At 39.1% G+C, this 19,094-nt stretch overlaps 1 protein-coding gene across 1 annotated transcript in view; it reads right to left on the reverse strand.

Moving 5' to 3' along the window:
• The window catches only part of LOC121941164 (adenylate cyclase type 1-like), a 59,639-nt gene that overhangs the window by 12,583 nt on the left and 27,962 nt on the right, over window positions 1–19,094 (reverse strand). Inside the window, exons 8-15 of the mRNA XM_088077434.1 lie at window positions 18,251–18,406; window positions 13,880–14,074; window positions 9,551–9,648; window positions 9,294–9,378; window positions 8,782–8,871; window positions 4,788–5,044; window positions 4,490–4,616; window positions 3,817–3,933 (exon numbers count right to left, since the gene is read on the reverse strand). Of these exons, the coding sequence (XP_087933560.1) occupies window positions 3,817–3,933; window positions 4,490–4,616; window positions 4,788–5,044; window positions 8,782–8,871; window positions 9,294–9,378; window positions 9,551–9,648; window positions 13,880–14,074; window positions 18,251–18,406 (1,125 nt within the window). The remainder of the gene's footprint in view (window positions 1–3,816; window positions 3,934–4,489; window positions 4,617–4,787; window positions 5,045–8,781; window positions 8,872–9,293; window positions 9,379–9,550; window positions 9,649–13,879; window positions 14,075–18,250; window positions 18,407–19,094) is intronic.

Raw genomic sequence — 19,094 nt, forward strand, 5'->3', positions numbered from 1 at the left:
AAAAACTAACAATGAATCTCACCTACTAACCAGTGCCGTCTGTGTGGTCACAACCTATAGCCATACATGTAGCGTAGCTGCTGTCCTCAGGATGGTTTAGAACAAACTACAAGACCATGTGCGTCCAAGTACTGCTCTTTTATGCATTTTTAATACTTTTATTCACAAAGGTATAAGGTGTATGTGGTTGCACAGGAGACACTGGTTGACTTTAATTTACTCATGGGCTTATTAATGATAATAAAAAAGTGACTAAGTGATAGACTGGGGGTGTGGAGTTTGAAAGACATTGATATTTATAAGGCAGAGAAAGTGTAATTAAAGATGCTTTCTTTGTGCACTATGGGAAATGTAGGATCCCACATTTTTTCACCCACCTTTGTGAAAGGGTATCATGGCCTGTGCTGCAACAACTTTGACCACTTTTGACCTGTCCCTGCCAAATCCCAAAAACTCTATTAAAATGCAATATTAACTCACTGGCTAGAGTCTGGTCCCTTAAGTCTGTAGATGGCCATTTTGCATATCAGTCAATGACATGTCAGTTTTCTTGTAGTTCTTGAGTTCATTATTCCAAAGTTTAGCCCTGATTTTTTTCCCAATATGCTAAACAGGCTAAATTATGGCTCACAACATCATAGCAGTGTCTTAATTGCAGCTCTCTCCTATTTACACAAAATATGCACTGAATATATAACATAATAATATAAGGATTGGTAAAAAAAAAAAAAAAAAAGAAAGAAAGAAAGAAAACAAGAGAAAAAACATTTCTTTAAGATCTGTGAGTTTACTCTAATTTTGTCGCCTTTCATAATTATTTGAAACTATCACCTCACAGGAATTACAGCATGGTTTTTACTGCCTGTGGGCCATCAGCTTAAAATATAATGCTTCTGTCCATTTTTTATGCACAGGGATACTGGGGCTTAATTTTGATTTCAAACAGTAGGTAGAACAGATACCCCGAGGTAGGAAAAAACATGGCCATGGTTTTTTGTTTTTGTTTTTCATAATTTTCACATCTCCTTTATGAAATGGATAGTCATAACAAAATATATCCTAAAGCATACAATGATAAAAATAATCAATATACTGACTCACCCCATAGGCAAAATACTGCAGAATAAAGCCACTGATGACGGTGGGGGTACCCGTTTAATCTCTAGTAATTTTTCCCCTATTGCCTCAATTTGGTTCACATTTGCACTAATACTATCCTGATATCTGCCGGACACCTCAAAGCAATATACATATAAAAATATAAATTTATTATAAAACTAGAGGCTTTTAAAGGTGCCACAGACATACATTTCAGAGACACTTTTATAAGGCAATATATTATGGTATAGTAGCAAAGTTCAGGCAACCATATGGATTAAAAAACTTTGCACAAAAACAATACAGGTTTTGCAATGATGCAAAACATGTTGAGTCACATGTAATACACATTATTTTAATGTTAATATGTAACAAAGTTTGTAAAAAATAAACTGTTGTTTTAACAACTGTGGGTTTTTTTTACTCTATGGAGCTCAAGATTTTTAAAATGTGTCTCTTTCAGTGTTTAAATCAGACACTCTAAGCGCCACTGCCATAGATACTGTAAACACTTTAATAGATTTTTTTTTAGAGTTTTTAAGAAAGTTTTGAAGTTACTCTCATTTTCATACTCTTCATTCATTCCATGTGTAAATATAATATTAGTTTTTGGTCTAATACTGCCTTCTGAAAAGGTGCAAATGACACATGTCCCCTGTATTCCTAACTTTTAAATCCTAAATATGGAAACTAACTCTGCACAAATTGACAAAAATGTTCTTGCAATAATTATAAAGAATGTGGATGCAGCTTCAGTGTTTACAAACTGAACTTGTCCTCCTGAGGGGCGATGAATTTCCTGAAAGGATGTATGTTTTCATCACTTCCTGAGAAAGGGAGGAGGGGGCCGAGGAAGGAACAGAGATCAGTGGAGGGGATGTTCATCAATCAGTGGCTACAGACTCACAGGGCTGTCAGCTCACACTTCCATGCTAACACTGCAACACATGGTCAGGTTAAGCACTGCCATTGTCCTAAACAGCTGGGATATTTTCCCACGTTAAGACCCCAACACCTCGAGGGTATATAGGACATATCTGCAAACTAAACTTGGAGCCTGTAACCTGCTCCAGTTATAATCACTTAAAAATATTCTTCTTCTGCTCATTACCAGCTTGAAAATAAATTCACAAGATGGTAAGATTAGATTACACAGCAACCAATAAGCACTAAGTTAGTGATTTATGGTCAGGAGACATCTTGGTGCATGGGTCAAATGGCTAACAGCTAAATTTGTTTGAAAAGTGACACATTTTTAAACATCTGGACCTCTAGTTTCACTGCAGTATGACCTGGCTTAAAGTTTAAAGTCCAGCAGCAATATATATGCAACGCCAGCGGTAATGACTCTGAAAAAGGTGGAACTAATTAAAAATAATGATCTGCATGGGCTGTCCCTGTAACAGCCATCTCAGCTACTGATATAATGCATTTCATTACTCAGTGCAGAAGTTCATCACCCCCTGAGAGCTACACAAACTGAATTTTACCTCCGGCTGCTGAAAGGAAACGCTCGCTCCGTCTGATTTGATTACGAGGGTTATTTTTGCCAAATCCATGTGCACGTAAACAACTAATCTAAATGAGAGGTTTGTTACTGATTGTGCTTAATGTGTTTCATGAAAGCAGCAGGCGATGTAAAAAAATTGTTTAACAGGGTTGTGTTAAAAATGGAGTGGGAAACATCCTCGTAATCACTGAGGAGTATAAAAATTATAACAATAATAATCTGAAGAACTGGCTCACTACCTTTATCAGGCCCTGTATAAAATTCCTATAATATCTGGGAGGATTTAGTACAGTTTTGGATTCTAATGTAAATTCCACATCAGTAGTATAAAATAGTAATATTGGTAATATTTCTGTCATTAGTATTAAATGTTTGTTTTTTTTGTTAGTTTTCTCTTAATTTATCATATAGTAATATGCACTCTGTTGCAGCTAATTAACATACAGTTTATTGTTCATTTTCTCTTATGTCAGGCAGTGGGTGCACATGCACTGTTCTGGCATGATGAACACTTTCATGCTGTAAAACTAGAGGTCCTGATGGGGAAAAGTGAAACAATAGAAGTAGTTTGCTTGGTCTAAAGCATAGTTATGGCTTGCTTTAAACTGAAATATAGTCATTTAAATGCTAAAAACATGACATGTGGTGTAAAAGTGCTTTGAGTGGTTGGAAGACAAATGTAAGTCCATTTATCATCTAAGTAGGCTTCATAAGTTCACATCTGGCATTAGAATGCGTCTCTCATGCTTTTTGAGTGACCTCATGTGATCAGCTCTCACTCCCCTGCTCTATATGCAAAAAAAGTTGTCATTTTTATTTATATAATCAAGATAAGAGAAGATCTTTGGCATTTCTACTGTGTCTTTTTTAAGTTTGAGAGAGACAGAAGAGGCAGGAGATCCGGAGAGATGACGTGCAGAAAAGGGGCCGGGCCAGACTCAAACCCAGGCAGCTCTAGTAAGGACAAAACATGTAAACATGGCCAAAGGGTCAAGAGTAAAGGTGTAGATTTGAGAACCTTGAAAGAACATTCATTTTTCAGTCATTCTGGTCACTTTTTAACCCAGATTTCTGGATGTCTTTTGTTGTAAAAATCACTAAACCAGCATCTCCCATGTGCATCAGGAAACACTGGGGTGTCCAGTTTTGTCTCCCTTTAGACTGCTAATCCTTGTTGTACAAGCCTTGACATGCCTGTGGATGCTCACCATGTTCCTGGGGTTTGACATGAGGAAGTGCTGAGCCACATGAGCTGGAAGCAGGTTGAACAGGATCCTTTTGTTGTCCAGCTTCACCTTCTCCATGTCGCCTCTCTCCTCCTCCGCCTGGACACCATCAGCAATAAAGACACAAGAGAGGGAGAGGTGAGACCTTAAAGAGCAACAGCGGGGTGTAGATCTAAAGTGAAACTGATGCCCAATTACAATGAAGCTTTATTGGGGCTCAGAGCGCAACAGGGAGCTGTAATTGCTTCTTCTTATCACTAGAGGGAGATAATGATTTGCAAACAAGACAAATGCTGGCTGTCATTCTTAAAATAGAAACATCCACACTTTCCTGATCCACTGAGTCTGCACAAGACTGTGCATGTAAGCACACACACACACACACACACACACACACACACACACACACACACACACAGAAAAAATCTGTCTGTATGTTTTTTACTACATAAAAGACTCACACAACTTTCCTTAAACACAACACAAGTAATCTTGGGTTCAATGTCTTGCTCAAGGACAGTTTAAACCTGCAATCAGAAAGAGATGGGATCAAACCAATAACCCTATGGTTTGCAGTGCACAGGAGAAACTCAACGTGGACATGCAAAACCTTATGCATGCATGAGCAGTAACAAGCTTATAAAGAAAGATGTACCTGAGTGGCCCAGAGATAGTCGAGCCGCAGCTTCAGGTCCAGCTGTCTTGAATGCAGAGCCAGGGCTCCTGAAAACAGCAAGGCAGCCAACACGGGATCATACCCGCGTGTGTGGAGAAACCCTCCTCTGAAACACACACACACACACACACACACACACACACACACACACACACACACACAAAATGGGTTGTTTGGTTTCCCTTATTCCCTAATTCAAGTTTGAAAAAATAGGAGGGAAAACACACAGACCACATTTTCCATATCAAACTACATATCACATGCAGCTCGGTCTTACCCCACAGCTTGGCGATAGCCACTGGTCTCCATGACGACAGTGTAGGTGACCGAGAGGAGGAGGAGGAGGAGGATCTTGGGGAGCGAGGATACTCGGAGGTAGGGGACGAGAGTGAGGGTGCCGGCCACGCAGGACAGCAGGGCGTACGCCATGTTGGTACAAGCTCTGTCCGCCACTGTGCTGTTGGCATCTGCAGAGACGTCCTCCACCGAGAGGCTGGAGTTTGTCCCAACTCTCCCCCAAGGAACACATCCCACCTGGAGGAGGAGGTGAGAAAGACATGGCTTACATAAATGCAATTCATTTGTAAGATGCACAGTGGGCGACTGTATGTTACGCTGGAGACATGGACTTCATCTATTTTACATATAAAAATGTCCTCTAACTGAAACTTTGAGCCCAATGCTGAGAAAACTAGATGAGTAACTGATTATTCAAATGATGTCATTAATCTAGTGACAAGACAAACAAACAGCATAATGTGTAAATAACATGTTTACTAACTCACCCATTTCAGTCTCTATTCTAGCTAGGCTAACAGCACCCTGGCTATAGCTTCATAGCCTTTTCAACCCTTTAAAAATTTAGCAAATTGGCTTGATTTCTTTTGAAAATATGGGAAGAAAGCAATGGGCAACAAAAGAAGAAATGACCTAAAATAACATGCAATAATTTAGTAAAAAGTCCAGGACAATTCCCTAAATAATTAAAAAAAAAAAAAAAAAAGAAAAGAAAAAAGGACATGACCTGCAGAGGTGCTAAAAAATGATAATAATTCTGGAACACAATGTTAAATATGTATTTATGATAATTTGCTATAAATATTTTTTCTCTATTGCACCAATATGCTCAGGGTTCAAAGATTTCAATACTTGTGAGAGGTGTCTAAAAGCAGCATTTGAACAGAGATGTTACTCCAGGTTTCAAAGGGTTAACACACAGGTAGGGGGACCAGGGGCAACAGGTTTTAGTTTTGATATCATTACTCAAAAATTTCCATTTGCATACACTTTTTAATCAGTTAACTGGTATCTAAGTTCTGTTAACAATCATCACTTGGTTTCACGAGGACAAGAGTGCCCAATAATGACCTCAAACACCCATAAATGAGCATTTCAGCAATCCCAGTTCCCTCGCCTTGAAGTCAGTGGGTTTTTTAAATATTTTTTTTGGTTAGAGGTCTAACATAAAGTCCTGCATGAACACAAGCTTAAAAGACTTTCACAATTTGTTTTACAACTTCAAATACGTCAGTAAATACCCCACTCAGAATGTAGAGCTTTTTGTAACTTAGAAGAGGCGATTGCAAACAAGTGGCTAAATGAGACTACAGAATGTCATTACATCGAGCTGAGCTGAGCCTTGTGGTGGTAATCATGCGACCCTTGTGTAACTTGTTTACAGCCTAAAATTATATTGTTAAACAATGTGTAATTAGCATGAAATTAGTAAAAAAAAAAAAGAAAATTAGTTAGAAATAAAACAAAACAAAAGAAGAAATAAATAAAATGCAAAAGAAAAGAAATTACATGGGAAAAGAAATATAATAATTCTCTTACACTGTTTCAGATATGCAATTGTGATAATTATAGATACAGTTTTTTCTAACATTTTATTCTTTCTTTACATATTTTCAACTATTTTTAAAAAAAATAATTTTATAAATGTTAATTTCTTTTAACTTGTGAAACATTTCTTACCAAGTTGCTCATTGTCTTATTTCCCTGTGTTTTTGAGAGACGCACCAATTTGCACATGGTCCAAAAGTTTAAATACTTGTGAAAGGAGTCTGACAGCAGCACAACGAAAATGATGTAGCTCCCATTTTCAAAGGGTTAATAACCATATAAAAACAACTAAGCATCTACAGCCTTGCTAGCAACTCTGTGAGGCTTTACTGTGGTGCTTTGAGCTGAATGCTAACATCAGCATGCTAACAACGCTAATGTACGGCATACTCACGCACTAAACTAAGGTGGTAAACACCTGTCAATCATCAACACAGCAGCACTGACACTGTGAGCATGGTAGCATGGTGATGCTAGCAGTTAGCTCTAAGCACCGCTGTGCCTCAGCAAAGAGGTTACAATGTCACGTCTCTTTAGGCTGCTGCTCAACTTTGACATTTTGTAAATTGAATCCAAACTATTAGATAAACCAATGATGAAAATGATAAAAGGCTGTAGCTAGCCGGGCCATCCCTTCACTACATCCCTGCTGCTACACGTTAGCTTTATTGAATTTTTAAACCCACAGTAGAATACTCACACACCCACACACCAGCCTGACCGAGTTCTGGGGCCGACTCCGTTGCCAACCAATTTGAGTTTAAAATATTTTAACGGGTATTTTACACTTGAACAATAAATGTTTTATTCTTCTGAGACTTTGCGGTACCATCTGCTCACCGGCGACTCTGCCAAGTCATGGACTGCAGAGACTTCAAATGACGATGAAGTGAAGACACTGTTTCTAACTCAGGGTGCTTTTTTCTGCATGTGTAGCCTATATTATTTTATTATCATTATTTCCATACAGGCCTTTAAACAATTGTATGACAGCAACATTTTAAGCCCCTGTATTTAGCCATCATAAGCCGTGAAATAATTCTTTACATGCGCACTGGTATGACTTAATGTTATTCAGTTGTTCTTTGCCAAGATTGATCCCACTATATCAAATAAACTGTAATCATATGATAAATATTAAATGCTTTGTAAATGCTTTTAAATACACTAGTTGAAAGCCAGCTTAAACTTTCAATCAATCAATCATGATTTTTTTGTAGTTGAGGTGTATTTTTTTTCCTGAAACAAAAAAAGTCTTGACCTTAGGTCCCAAGACTGTATTGACTTTATTGACTGTATTTCATGGTCATCCTCAGAGAGTGGCATTTCATGTCATATTACTGAACTCAGGAAACTCCATCCACTGAGGAAGATCTTGATATGCAATTAAAAGCCACAGAAAAAGTGTAATCTAGATTTCATGTCAGACTGCTGATTTACAGTTCACAACAGAGCGATCATACTCAACTATATTTTATTAGTTTTAACCTTACTTTTTTTTTTCTTTCACTGTAGAGCACATTGAATTGATTTTGCGCAATATTGCTCTTTAAGAATTTTTTTTTAATTTGAATTCAAGTAATTATTATATACTGCCTAAGTCCTCAAAAGGGGGTCCGTGACCCCTTAGGAATCCTCAGAGGTATTGTGGGTGGCAAAAATTGGTGTTTGTTAATTTAGTTCAATGTTTAATTTAGATGTTTGTTTCCTTGTTCCAAAAAATAATACAAAATAAACACAAATACGAATTCAACTTATTATAAGCAAAGAAAATTTGGTCTATAAGCTGTATTATTATCTTAAGTGTGCGTACATTCTTGTGAACCACAATGGATTATTTTTTAACTTTTCCAGCAAGAGATACCAAAATACTGTACACCTCAAAAATAAAGATGATGTATAAATATATGAATCTGCCAATAACTCTAATTTAATATATATACGCCATAAAATTATATGTTTATACTGTACATGGCACTTTAGGCTGCCATACTTGTTACTGCTACGGGTCCAGTTTAATACGTAACTCAATTGTATACAATATATGTGGTAGGGGGTCCCTGCTGCCTCAGAATTATGGACAACTGACTATTGTCACATGCTGCCCTTTATCAAGCTGCTGCACTTTTTTAATGCTTCTGTTGCCTCCTTTTCTGCTAATTTATTGCCTTTATTCTAATGCATTTTATTGGTTTTATATTGCTTATTATTTATTTTTATAGGTATCTATTTATTTATTTATTTATTTATTTTATATGAAACTGATTTCTTGATGCTATTTATTTATTACCTGAGTACTACATTTTGTTCTTTTCATGTTTTCACGGTCAGAATGATAATTAAGTATCCTTGAATCCTTAAGGGGTACTTGACCCAAAAAAAACACTGAAGACCCCTGATAAAGTGTATAAAAACTGCACTCTTACCACACAGGCCTGGGTTACAGAGTAGGTAAGAAGAACAAGGAAGACACACAGCACTGTTCGGATCTGGATGGTGAGGCAGCCCGGTTGGCACTAAAACCAGAGGACATAGAGAGAGAGAGAGAGAGGAAGCAGTTGGAAAATAAAAGGAGTGAGTAAATGAAGCACCTGTTTATCTACTTCAATGGCATTTTGGACGCATCATTAGCCAGGAGTGGAGATGAAGTGAATGCATTTTGTAGCGTGGCTCATTACATACAGACCCATTAGAGGAAACGCTTAAAGGATTTGACGACAGTTCAATGTAGCATGATACAACAGTGTCATATTGGGGGTATAGAAGTCAGTGTAGTTACTCCAACCTGCGTGTCGAGCATGCAGAAGTGGAAAAAGTACACTTTTTATTTCAGTAAACGTAGCAATACCACAGTGTCTGTGACAAGTTAAAATCCTGCATTCAACATTTTACTTGCTACTTGCTGCTGGGTAGGGAGAGGAGGTCTGGGAGTCGATACCTGAACACTGGTGAGATGCAGGTACATGACACAGGCCACGTGGAAACACACACACAGCACCAGCAGCAGCAGCACCAGCATCCCCCTGAGGGAGGAGAGGAGAGACCAGAGTGAGGAGGGCTTCCCCACTTTTCCACTGACTGCAGTGAAAACACCTTCCTTTTTGATTGTCTCACTGCACCCTAGCAAGAGCCATCCAATTACGCTAAACGATTGGACAAGTGTGTGTGTGCGTGTGTGTGTGAGTGTGTACGTACTGTGGGATCATTAGCAAATAGATAAGGCCAAACAGAGCAGCGAGGATCAGAGAGAGAACCACCGCACTGATGAAATGGTCGTCATACACCTGGTGATACTGAGAAAGGACAAAATAGAGAGGAAGAAGTCAACAGGAAGAAGTCAACATGAGAAGCATTCATCCATCAGTCATCTCAGATGTGTCAGATGTGTATCTAGGTCGAAGTTTTAGCAGGTCAAATATTCTCCTCAGTGGGAAATCCTTACCTTTCTTTTACAACAAATGTACAAGTGTAACAGTGTATAAGACCATTTTTTTCCAGAGTAGAGTGTGGTTATGCTTGCTGAACATTTTAGTTACGGGGTAACTGATTTTTTTTTTCACCTGGACCCTATTTTCCCATGTTTTTGTGTATACATGACTAATAATTGTTCTTCTAAGTGTCTGACAACATTGGAAAAGACCCCTACAGAGACTGACCTTTTGTGAAAGAGTAAAATCCTTTTTGTTTAACCCCAAACAGCCTGGAAATCACTATCTCCAAACCCACCAGACTCCTTTGAAAAAAGCAGTACTTCTATCCCTGGAAAACACACTTTATTCAAAGACAACAGAAACGAAATAAAACTCATGAAAGCAATATTGCTTAATCTTTCCCCTGCTTCAACAACCACCAATTCTGATTTGAAATTAGTGCTTAATTCACCCAGTTGGATGTGAAAATATGCTGGCTCTATAGATGCCAAACTTTCTGTTTATTAAAATGGAATCTGGTGGGTTTGGCAATGGTGGTTTCAGGGCTGTTCCTGGTCAAGTCGCATTTACAGTTCACATCTATTTCTGTGAAAACACTGATGCTTCACACACATCTTCTAAATCTATACAATTAGCACAGTTTCAAGGTTAACACCCAAGGTTCTTGAGTTATGGCCAAAAACATGATTTATGAGGTCACCGTGACCTTGACCTTTGACCTACAACCACCATATTCTAATTAGTTCATTCTTGAGTCCAACAGGATGTTTGTGCCAAATTTGAGGAAACTCCCTAAAGGCATCTTCAGATATTGCGTTCACAAAAATGCAATGGATGCAAGGCCACAGTGACCAAAATCTAATCAGTTCATCCTTGATTGCGCTTGAACATTTGTGCCAGATTTGAAGGAAATCCTTCTAGCTTTTCCTTACATATTGCATTCTCAAGAATAATACAGACGAGGTCACATGGGCCTTGACCTTTGACCTATGACCACAAAAATCTAATCAACTCATCACTGAGTCCAAGTAAATGTTTGTGTCAAATTTTTACAAATTCTATCCCCAGCAAGGAGGCATATAAAGGATCTTAGTCCTTAACACAAAGGTCTATCCCTGTCAGGATCCTTTCCGCCATGTTATCACACTCTTATAATAACAACCTAAGCATGTCAGTGGCAAAAACAAGCACCTTTAGTGGAAGCTAACTGAAACTGACATTGCCATTTGCCCTGAATGATTACACTGGAGATAAGTTGACCAGTGTTACCCTGCTCACACTGGAGCTAAAATGTCATTCCACTTGGTCACTTAGACACAAATACATGGGAAAATGGGGTTTGGGTTAAAAAACACCTAAATTACCCTTTAAGGCTGAAACGTGCTTTTCCTGGCTGCAGCAAATGAACAATTTGGTCTTTGAAAGGCAGTTGCATGGCTGTTGTTGTTTCCAGACTTGTTGATTCACAGAATCCCTCAAGACTTGTCTGGCTTTGGGTGTCCTTACGGTTTGGCGTGCCAGGAATACCTAAAAAAAATGGACCTGAAATGGCATGTTCCACTGTGCAGAAGCAGGAGCTCACTGTTCTTCCCTATCTAAGCCCCTTATCCTCCCCCTTCATGGTGAGCTTTGACATACCACGAGTGAATCTTATGAATGATCTTATCCTTCTGGTTGGTACCAAAAAGCTCCTGACACATAGGTGATATCTGTGGGGGCTTCACCTTTTGGATTTAAACGTAACCCATCTGGGAGAGCTAATTCCACCTGCTGCTCTCACACTCCATGTTACTTGTGAAAAAGACCTGGAGATAGTCAACTCCTTCACTGGGAGCAGCAACTCAGTTGTGAGTGGCAGCAAACAGAGGGACAGGGGTCCCTCCAATCCTGAATCAACTGTCATCATCCGAAATTGCGTCCAATAATCATCAGTCATCAAAAAAACCCATCAATTGGTTGTAAAGATATTTTACAGCCAAAGAGTTGTGGCAACGGACCAACCAAGCGACTACTGGCTGACCTCCCTGGGGGCAAATTTGCAAATCATAGGATTTTATAGAAACAACCCCCCTGTTTATTTATATTCCCATTACGTCCGTCTCAAACATTGTAAATGTCACAGCCCTAATACTTCCATGTGTCATATATGTTCGCATAAATACAGCCAATAAATGGCACTATAGGACAGAGTCAGAAGTTTGACATTAAAAAACAAGAAGACGATGGTGGATCTCATAATACACATTATACCTATAAATGGAGGCAGTGTTGCGGAAATTATATACACGTGGATGGACAATTCCTTTCACTAATTTCACTATATATCACTATACATTATAATATATATTACCCAATTGTTCTGTTCTGCCATTATTTAAATTTCTTTGTTGTCTCCTATGGTCATATCTCACTTGAATTGCACTATACTATGCCCATAATCATCTATGGTACTACTCTGTTTTTTCGGACAAAATTAACCCATAGTATGGACAGAAAGATCCATCCATCTCTGTCCCAGGATGCAATGGGGAGCATAAATACTCTTCCTAAAATTCACTATTACTCGTTGCCTTTGTTCGTTGGATTGGTTTGGTGTCGGCAAGAGGAGTAGGATTGGTTAGGGTTAGGGCAAGAATGTCAAAGTCAGCCAATCAGAGTCAGAGTAAAGCAGAGTAAGATGGGCCATTCCTTCGCCATCCTAGGATTTGCAGATTCACTCCCTGAGGCGATGCACAGACAAAATGAGAAATAATAAAGTAAAAGGAACCTACTTAACATGACGTTAGGTTTATATTTTTCATGTTGTGAAAATTCAGATCTCACCACACAACAGGGGTTGGGGAAAAGTCAAATCAACAGTAGAACAGAGCAGAAAAGTATCGCAATATTTTGCATGGCATGAGTATAAATACATGGACGCTAAGTAATGATTTTTTTATATTATATATTATTAATATTGCAAATGCAAATAATTGTTTTTGTGGCCTACTAGAAAAATAAAATCAATTGCTTTTTCATTCCACTAGATTCATTTTGGTGCAATAAAAATTATTGAAATGAGAATCTTTATCTATACAACTTAATCTTATTGGATAAAACAGATGGTGACAAACTTTTCCTTTGGAGACATGATTTACAGTTTAAAAGGTGATGAATAGCAATATATTGCAATATATGTTATCGCAATACTCATCATATCACAAAATGTTCAAAATTGCAATAATATGGTATCGTAATTAAAGTATAATAATGTCATGAGTCCTCTGTTGATTCCCTTCCCTCCCAACTTAGAAGTCATTCCTTTTTTCTCTATGAGATAAAAGCTTTTAAGAAGCAAATGACATTGAATGAATCAAGATCATCAGTTGGATATGAGACGATCTAAAGCAGATGTGCAGATATATCTATATTTCAGGGACAACAATTTTTCCTGAACTCTATCAGCTTCCCATGAAAGAAATCTTTTTTTACTGTAGTTGCGTGGGAGTAAATTAATTTGAGTCTTGATTTTTTTTGCTGCTGGTGGCATTTTCCTGAAGGATGAGGCATCTAAAGATGATTAGTAATTAACTAGTTTTTATCATGTGTGGGGTTATGATTCTTCTGCCACCAGTTTGAATGTCTAGATTACACACAGACAAAGACACAGACATAGATACACACACACACACACACACACACGAACCCGTCCCTGTTCTGTGTCTCCTTCATGGCTCTACCCACGCACACACAGGAGAAAGATATCACGTGTGCCGCTCAGACGTTCCCAAATCATTATCTGCACCCCCTCCTGAGAGGGTGGGTGGATTCCTCATACACACACACACACACACACACACACACACACACACACACACACACAGACATCATAGACAACAGGCGTGGGAGAGAGGGAGAAAGGGGAGAAAGAATTAGAGATTGTGTAGGGTGTGTATGTGAGAGAATAAGAGGTGGGGGGGGGTGCAGTCACGATGCACGTTACCTTCTGTGTGATGAGGAAAGTATATAAAGTATATATTTGTGACATTTGGTAAACATAATGCCAAGCGTCTGCTGGCTCCTCTGCAGATGTTCAGTGTGTGTGTGTCCTCACCCTGCGCTCCCTGTCTCTGCTCCTGTAGAACAGAGTGATGAAGTTGAGATCTGTTGTCTCTGACTCGGTTTGCCGCGCTTCAATGAGCCGCCCAATGTAGCGGTTGACTCGTGTTCCCGGCGAGTGCTGCACAGCAGTGGCTGAGAAGGACGTCCGGCTCCTCAGCTTCTCTGACGCAGTCCGCAGGGCTCTCCGCTGTCAGACACCAAACAGACAACACAATCAGTTTCTCCAGAGGCCGAGCCTGTCGAATGTGCTAGAGTTGACTGGGTCTCAGCTGGTGTGCTGAGGCATACCAATGAAGAGTTTTGTGAAGTCAGCATTCACAGCTGTAAGATGGTGTCATGACTTCACAAAAATCAGTGGAAACAAAATGAAAAGTGTACAGCTATGCTGGCCCAGTCCTGTCAGGTTGCAGTGCTTGTAACACAACAACCAGAATTACTGCCATCTTGAGATATTATGCTCACAAGAATGAGACATTCAAAATCATTGTGACCTTGACCTTTGAACTATGACCACCAAAATGTAAGTCAGTTAATCGTTGAGTCCAAGTGGATGTTTGTGTCAAATTTAAAAAATTCCCTCAAGGTATTCTTGAGACATCATGATACAAGAATGGCATGTATGTACTAAAGAGGTACAAATGTACATACGGGTACATGCAGAAAACCCAAAAACATGATGCCTACATCTATGGCCACTGCTGATGCAGAGTATAGAAGCCAGTTTTTTTGATGATATGCTAACACAAGACTTCATAACTCATTTCCATTACTGGGTCAGAGAGCTGTAAACTAAAATGTCAGCTAAGAAGGTGAAGCAACCACTCATGTCGTTAACTTGGCATTTTTGTTTATGTTCCGTGCAGTTAAGTGTACGATCCAGTGTAGCAAGTAGACAATATTTTTGAGATACCACTAACAACCCTTTCACTGGCCTTCCTGCTTCATCATCTACCCTGCAGCTCAGAGGATGCAATGGGCTCGTGCTGCGATAATGATGAAGTCTCGGAAGGAGGCGTTGAGGAATGCCTTCATAATTCCACTCGATGACTGAGACTTGCAGTTGTCCATAAGATGAGAAACAGACCAGCTGTTGGCTAGAATATTTTTCTTTTGATTTCTGCAGTGCTTTTAAAAAGGTGTGGACAAGCTACCTAACCAGTGACAGAAGATCTGTCATTAAAATGTCAGTGGCTGCCGCACAAGTATGTACGGCATAGTCGCTTTCACGTCTCCTGCAGACCGTCATACACATGAATCATGCTCGATACCACCTTGTCATGCAGACGCCCAAGTCCAGTACACTTGTGTTTACATTAATCAAAAGAACTGGACTTCGGGGTCAAAAGTACTCCAATCCAGGTCCGGGTCTCTTATGTGAAACCATCCTAAATCAAGGCCCTTTTTACACTTGGGTGATCCGATCCCAAGTGGACAGCTCTAAATACAGATGTAAATGCACCCAAGATGTATTGAGGACATATTGTACCTGCTTACATCTTGTATTAACTGAAACTTGGGTGATCTGATCACAAGTGGAAAGTGGTAAAGACAAATTTAAACGACCACCTAGAAGCATTGTGATGCGTTCGCTCAAACCACACAGATGATGGTCTGGGATGCATTTGTCTTCACTAACACTAATGTATCCTAATGAATGAATATGAATGAATGATTAACTTCTATTTTGGTTACATACATCTTGAGAAACAAAGATCAATTCACACAAATTTTCACAGTTAGTAACTGAAAAAGGAATGTGCTGAAGCACAAGGCCTGTTTCTGCCTAATGCGTCTCCATCAAGGCCTACGTCGCCAGTGCAGAACATGGCAAGGCTCTAACCGATGAGTTTGACAGCGTTGCGTGACCGTCCATCATTTTGCCCAATGGAAAGACACGTGTTGAATTCCGCTTACAGTGATGTCTCCAGCTGTACAGACACAAAAGCTAAAATGGCTACTGAGCATGCTACCCAGCAGCTAGCGAGAGAGTGGATGTAATTACTGTGCACAGGGTCCTTTGACCGTCTAGCAAGTCAATAAAGAAATCTGAACACAAGTGGTCATCTGGAGACGCATGACAAACGCATGCTAATACCAGGTGTAAACAGACTCATTGAGATGGTCTGGACCACATATGACCACATTCTTTCAGCAATCTCTGTGTCCTGGGTCCATTATAGGACTTCCCACTCAGCTGGCGTCCTCATTTGCACACCAACAGACAAAAGGGGACAAAAGGGATTCTTGTGAATGTACTACACACGAAACACGCTGCCTGATCTCCATATGGGTGGAAGAGTCCGCTGAATGGAAACTAGAAGATTCATGTGAGGTGCACTGCTGCATCCAACCACATGTTAGAGATACTGTAATCATAAAGCATGTTATTATATGTGCTTTATCTGTCATAGAGCAAGCACATGCTGAACACTTTAGTTATTTATAGTTAAAGCCTCAACTGTAGCTATTATTAGAGTCAGTCAGCTCTTCATCTCACTATTTGACAGCTACAGTATGGTATTATAAATAAAATGTGAACTGCTCCTCAAATTTACACCTGTGTCGACAAAATAACATTAAAAACGGTGGCTCTGTCACTTAGTCATCCAGCATCACTGGAAGTGATACAATGATCATAATATAATTACTTCTCTGTTCCCACAGATTCTGCATCTGTCTTAGCAAGTCATTCAGTCTCATTTTCATCTTTCACAAGTCTGAAGGAGTTAAGTGCTAATGTTCCTGATTGTGCAGCAGAAGCTATTAATCTGAGCATACAAATTATTCATTCGTAAAATGTAAAACAGTCTTTCATTTGCACAGTTTATCAAAAATGTATCCAGTATACCTGCCGGGCTACATAAAGATGATTTATGGACAAGGGATTTTGGAGGTGTGAGCAGAAATTGTAGCTCTTATTTCAGTAGCTTTCAGACTGAACTACACCACATGTTGCACATCACACAGCTATACAGTGTTGCCTTCTGTGGAAACAGATTTATTTTGACCAACACATTCAATAACAACAGCATGAGTACCTACATCCACTAGAAAGGTGAACAGTACCCTATTTAATGTCTATTTTAGGTAATAAAAATGATTTATGATTCACGATATGCTTAATCATTTGAAAACTGGAGTGACATCACTTTTCTTGTGCTGCTTTCAGACACCTTTCACAACTATCTAAGCCTTTAAACTTGAGATAATTGATGCAACTTCTTTCAAAAACATGGAAAAATAGGCAATGTGCAACTTGGTAAGAAAAGTTCCCAAATTTCAGGAAATTATTATAATATTTTTTAAGTCCCTTTTCCAAGTCTTGTTTTCTTGCTTTTCCTTTTTTGTTTGTTTGTTTGTTTCTTTTTCCCTTTTTGTTTTGTTTTATTTTTTACACTCATTTTTAGGTTTCTTGTAGATTTTATTCATTTCTTGACAATTTTTGGGTAATTTCCTCTTTTGTTGCCCGTTGCTGCTAATGTTTTCTAAAAAATTTGAACCAATTTGCTCAAAGGGTTAAATATGATTTTGCTCAAACAATTTGCAGGGTCATAATTCCATTACAAAATTTCACTGTGTCACAATGCTAGGATTTTGGCTACTTGGATAATCATGTAACAATGTGGCTAATGCTATTAGAGGAGATGATACCAGGCTGTGGGTGATTACCAGCAGTCATAATGCAACCTCATCAGAATCATGAAGTACTAATGCCTGGTCGAGCTCACACAGTTGGTTGGATTAAGGCTAGCGGGCTATTTCTGACAGCCAGACCCCGTGATGACACACCATCGGTCATCAACCACCAAACACAGAGAGACGAGGAACGAACCGGCGGCACTGGGACTGACTCACTGCTGCAGATATCTTCACAAAGATGATGAGAAACATGTGATCAAGATCGAATAAAGGCTCATATGCACATGCAAATATCACTTACATATACTCATATACACACACACACACACTCAGCGAGCTTAAGAGCTTAAAAAAGTTGCCCATAATATCTATTCCACTGGTTTACTTTTCAACAAGTAGTTGTAATGCAGGCATACTGTAGGATTAATGATGCTGCGAAATCTAGAAATCCAGATTACAGTGTGTGTGTGTGTGTGTGTGTGTGCGTGTGTGTGTGTGTGTGTGTGTGTGTGTGTGTGTGTGTGTGTGTGTGTGTGTGTGAGCAGCAGATTAGGAATCGAAGCAGGATTTCGCTCCATCACAAATGGACATACAAACCCATTAAAAGGATTTCTCTCACTACGTAACCTAGAAATATTTATATCTATTTTGTACAGTAATGGTGCACATACATGCATGCAAACATATAAAAAAGATGATATTCTATGAGATTACATAGAAATACCTTGTCGTCATCCTCGCAAGTCATGACGTTGGAGAAGGGGATCTCGGCCTTGAACATCTTCCTACAGTGCATGAGCTGCACCAGCAGGTAGCATACCGTCTTAAACTTCATCCTCTTGGCTGGTTTGATGTCTGACAGAATAAGACCTGGAAAGATCTGTAGAATGGGGACAAAGATAATGAGATGAACAGCAAAGAAAGAAAGACCCAAAGGCTACCAAGGGGTACAGAAAGCAGTTAAAGGTTTGATTTTGACATCATATATTATCTCCTTACATACTGAAAATGTAACAGATCACTCACACATTAACAGTTCCTCATCAAACTACAACCAGGATGCGTTATGTGTTCATTTCTACTTTCTGAAATAGCCTCCCTCATGTTTGGAATATGTGTACGGTTTCTTTGAGAACATTTAAAAAGTAACTAACCTCCCCACTTTTGGCTTGAGTGCCTCCTTCCTGAGGTGTCAAAAAAAGTATGAAAGGAGGAGGGGGCTAAGACATGCCCATGACTTTTTAATCACGTTTATAATTCCATTATTTTGCATTTCAAAACAATTTGTCCATATTAACAAGGTGAAGCGATTCTTACCAAACTGTCTTGATTACGAACCACATGACACCAAAAAAAACTGCATGGGACTCATATGGGCATGGCCATAAAGGGGAGTCTCATGGGTTCCCACAGAACCCATTTTCATTCTGATATTTTGAGGTCAGAGGTCAAACGACTTCTGTGAAATGGCCATGCCATTTTTTACATTGCCTTTTTTTTCCTAAATTTGGAGCATTTTGCTACATTTCTGAGAAGTTAGCATGACATGGTACCACTAGATTCCTCAG

This window comes from Plectropomus leopardus, chromosome 5 (genome assembly GCF_026936395.1).
Source record: "Plectropomus leopardus strain MGB_pleo_1.0 chromosome 5, ASM2693639v1, whole genome shotgun sequence".
Lineage (NCBI taxonomy): Eukaryota > Metazoa > Chordata > Actinopteri > Perciformes > Serranidae > Plectropomus > Plectropomus leopardus.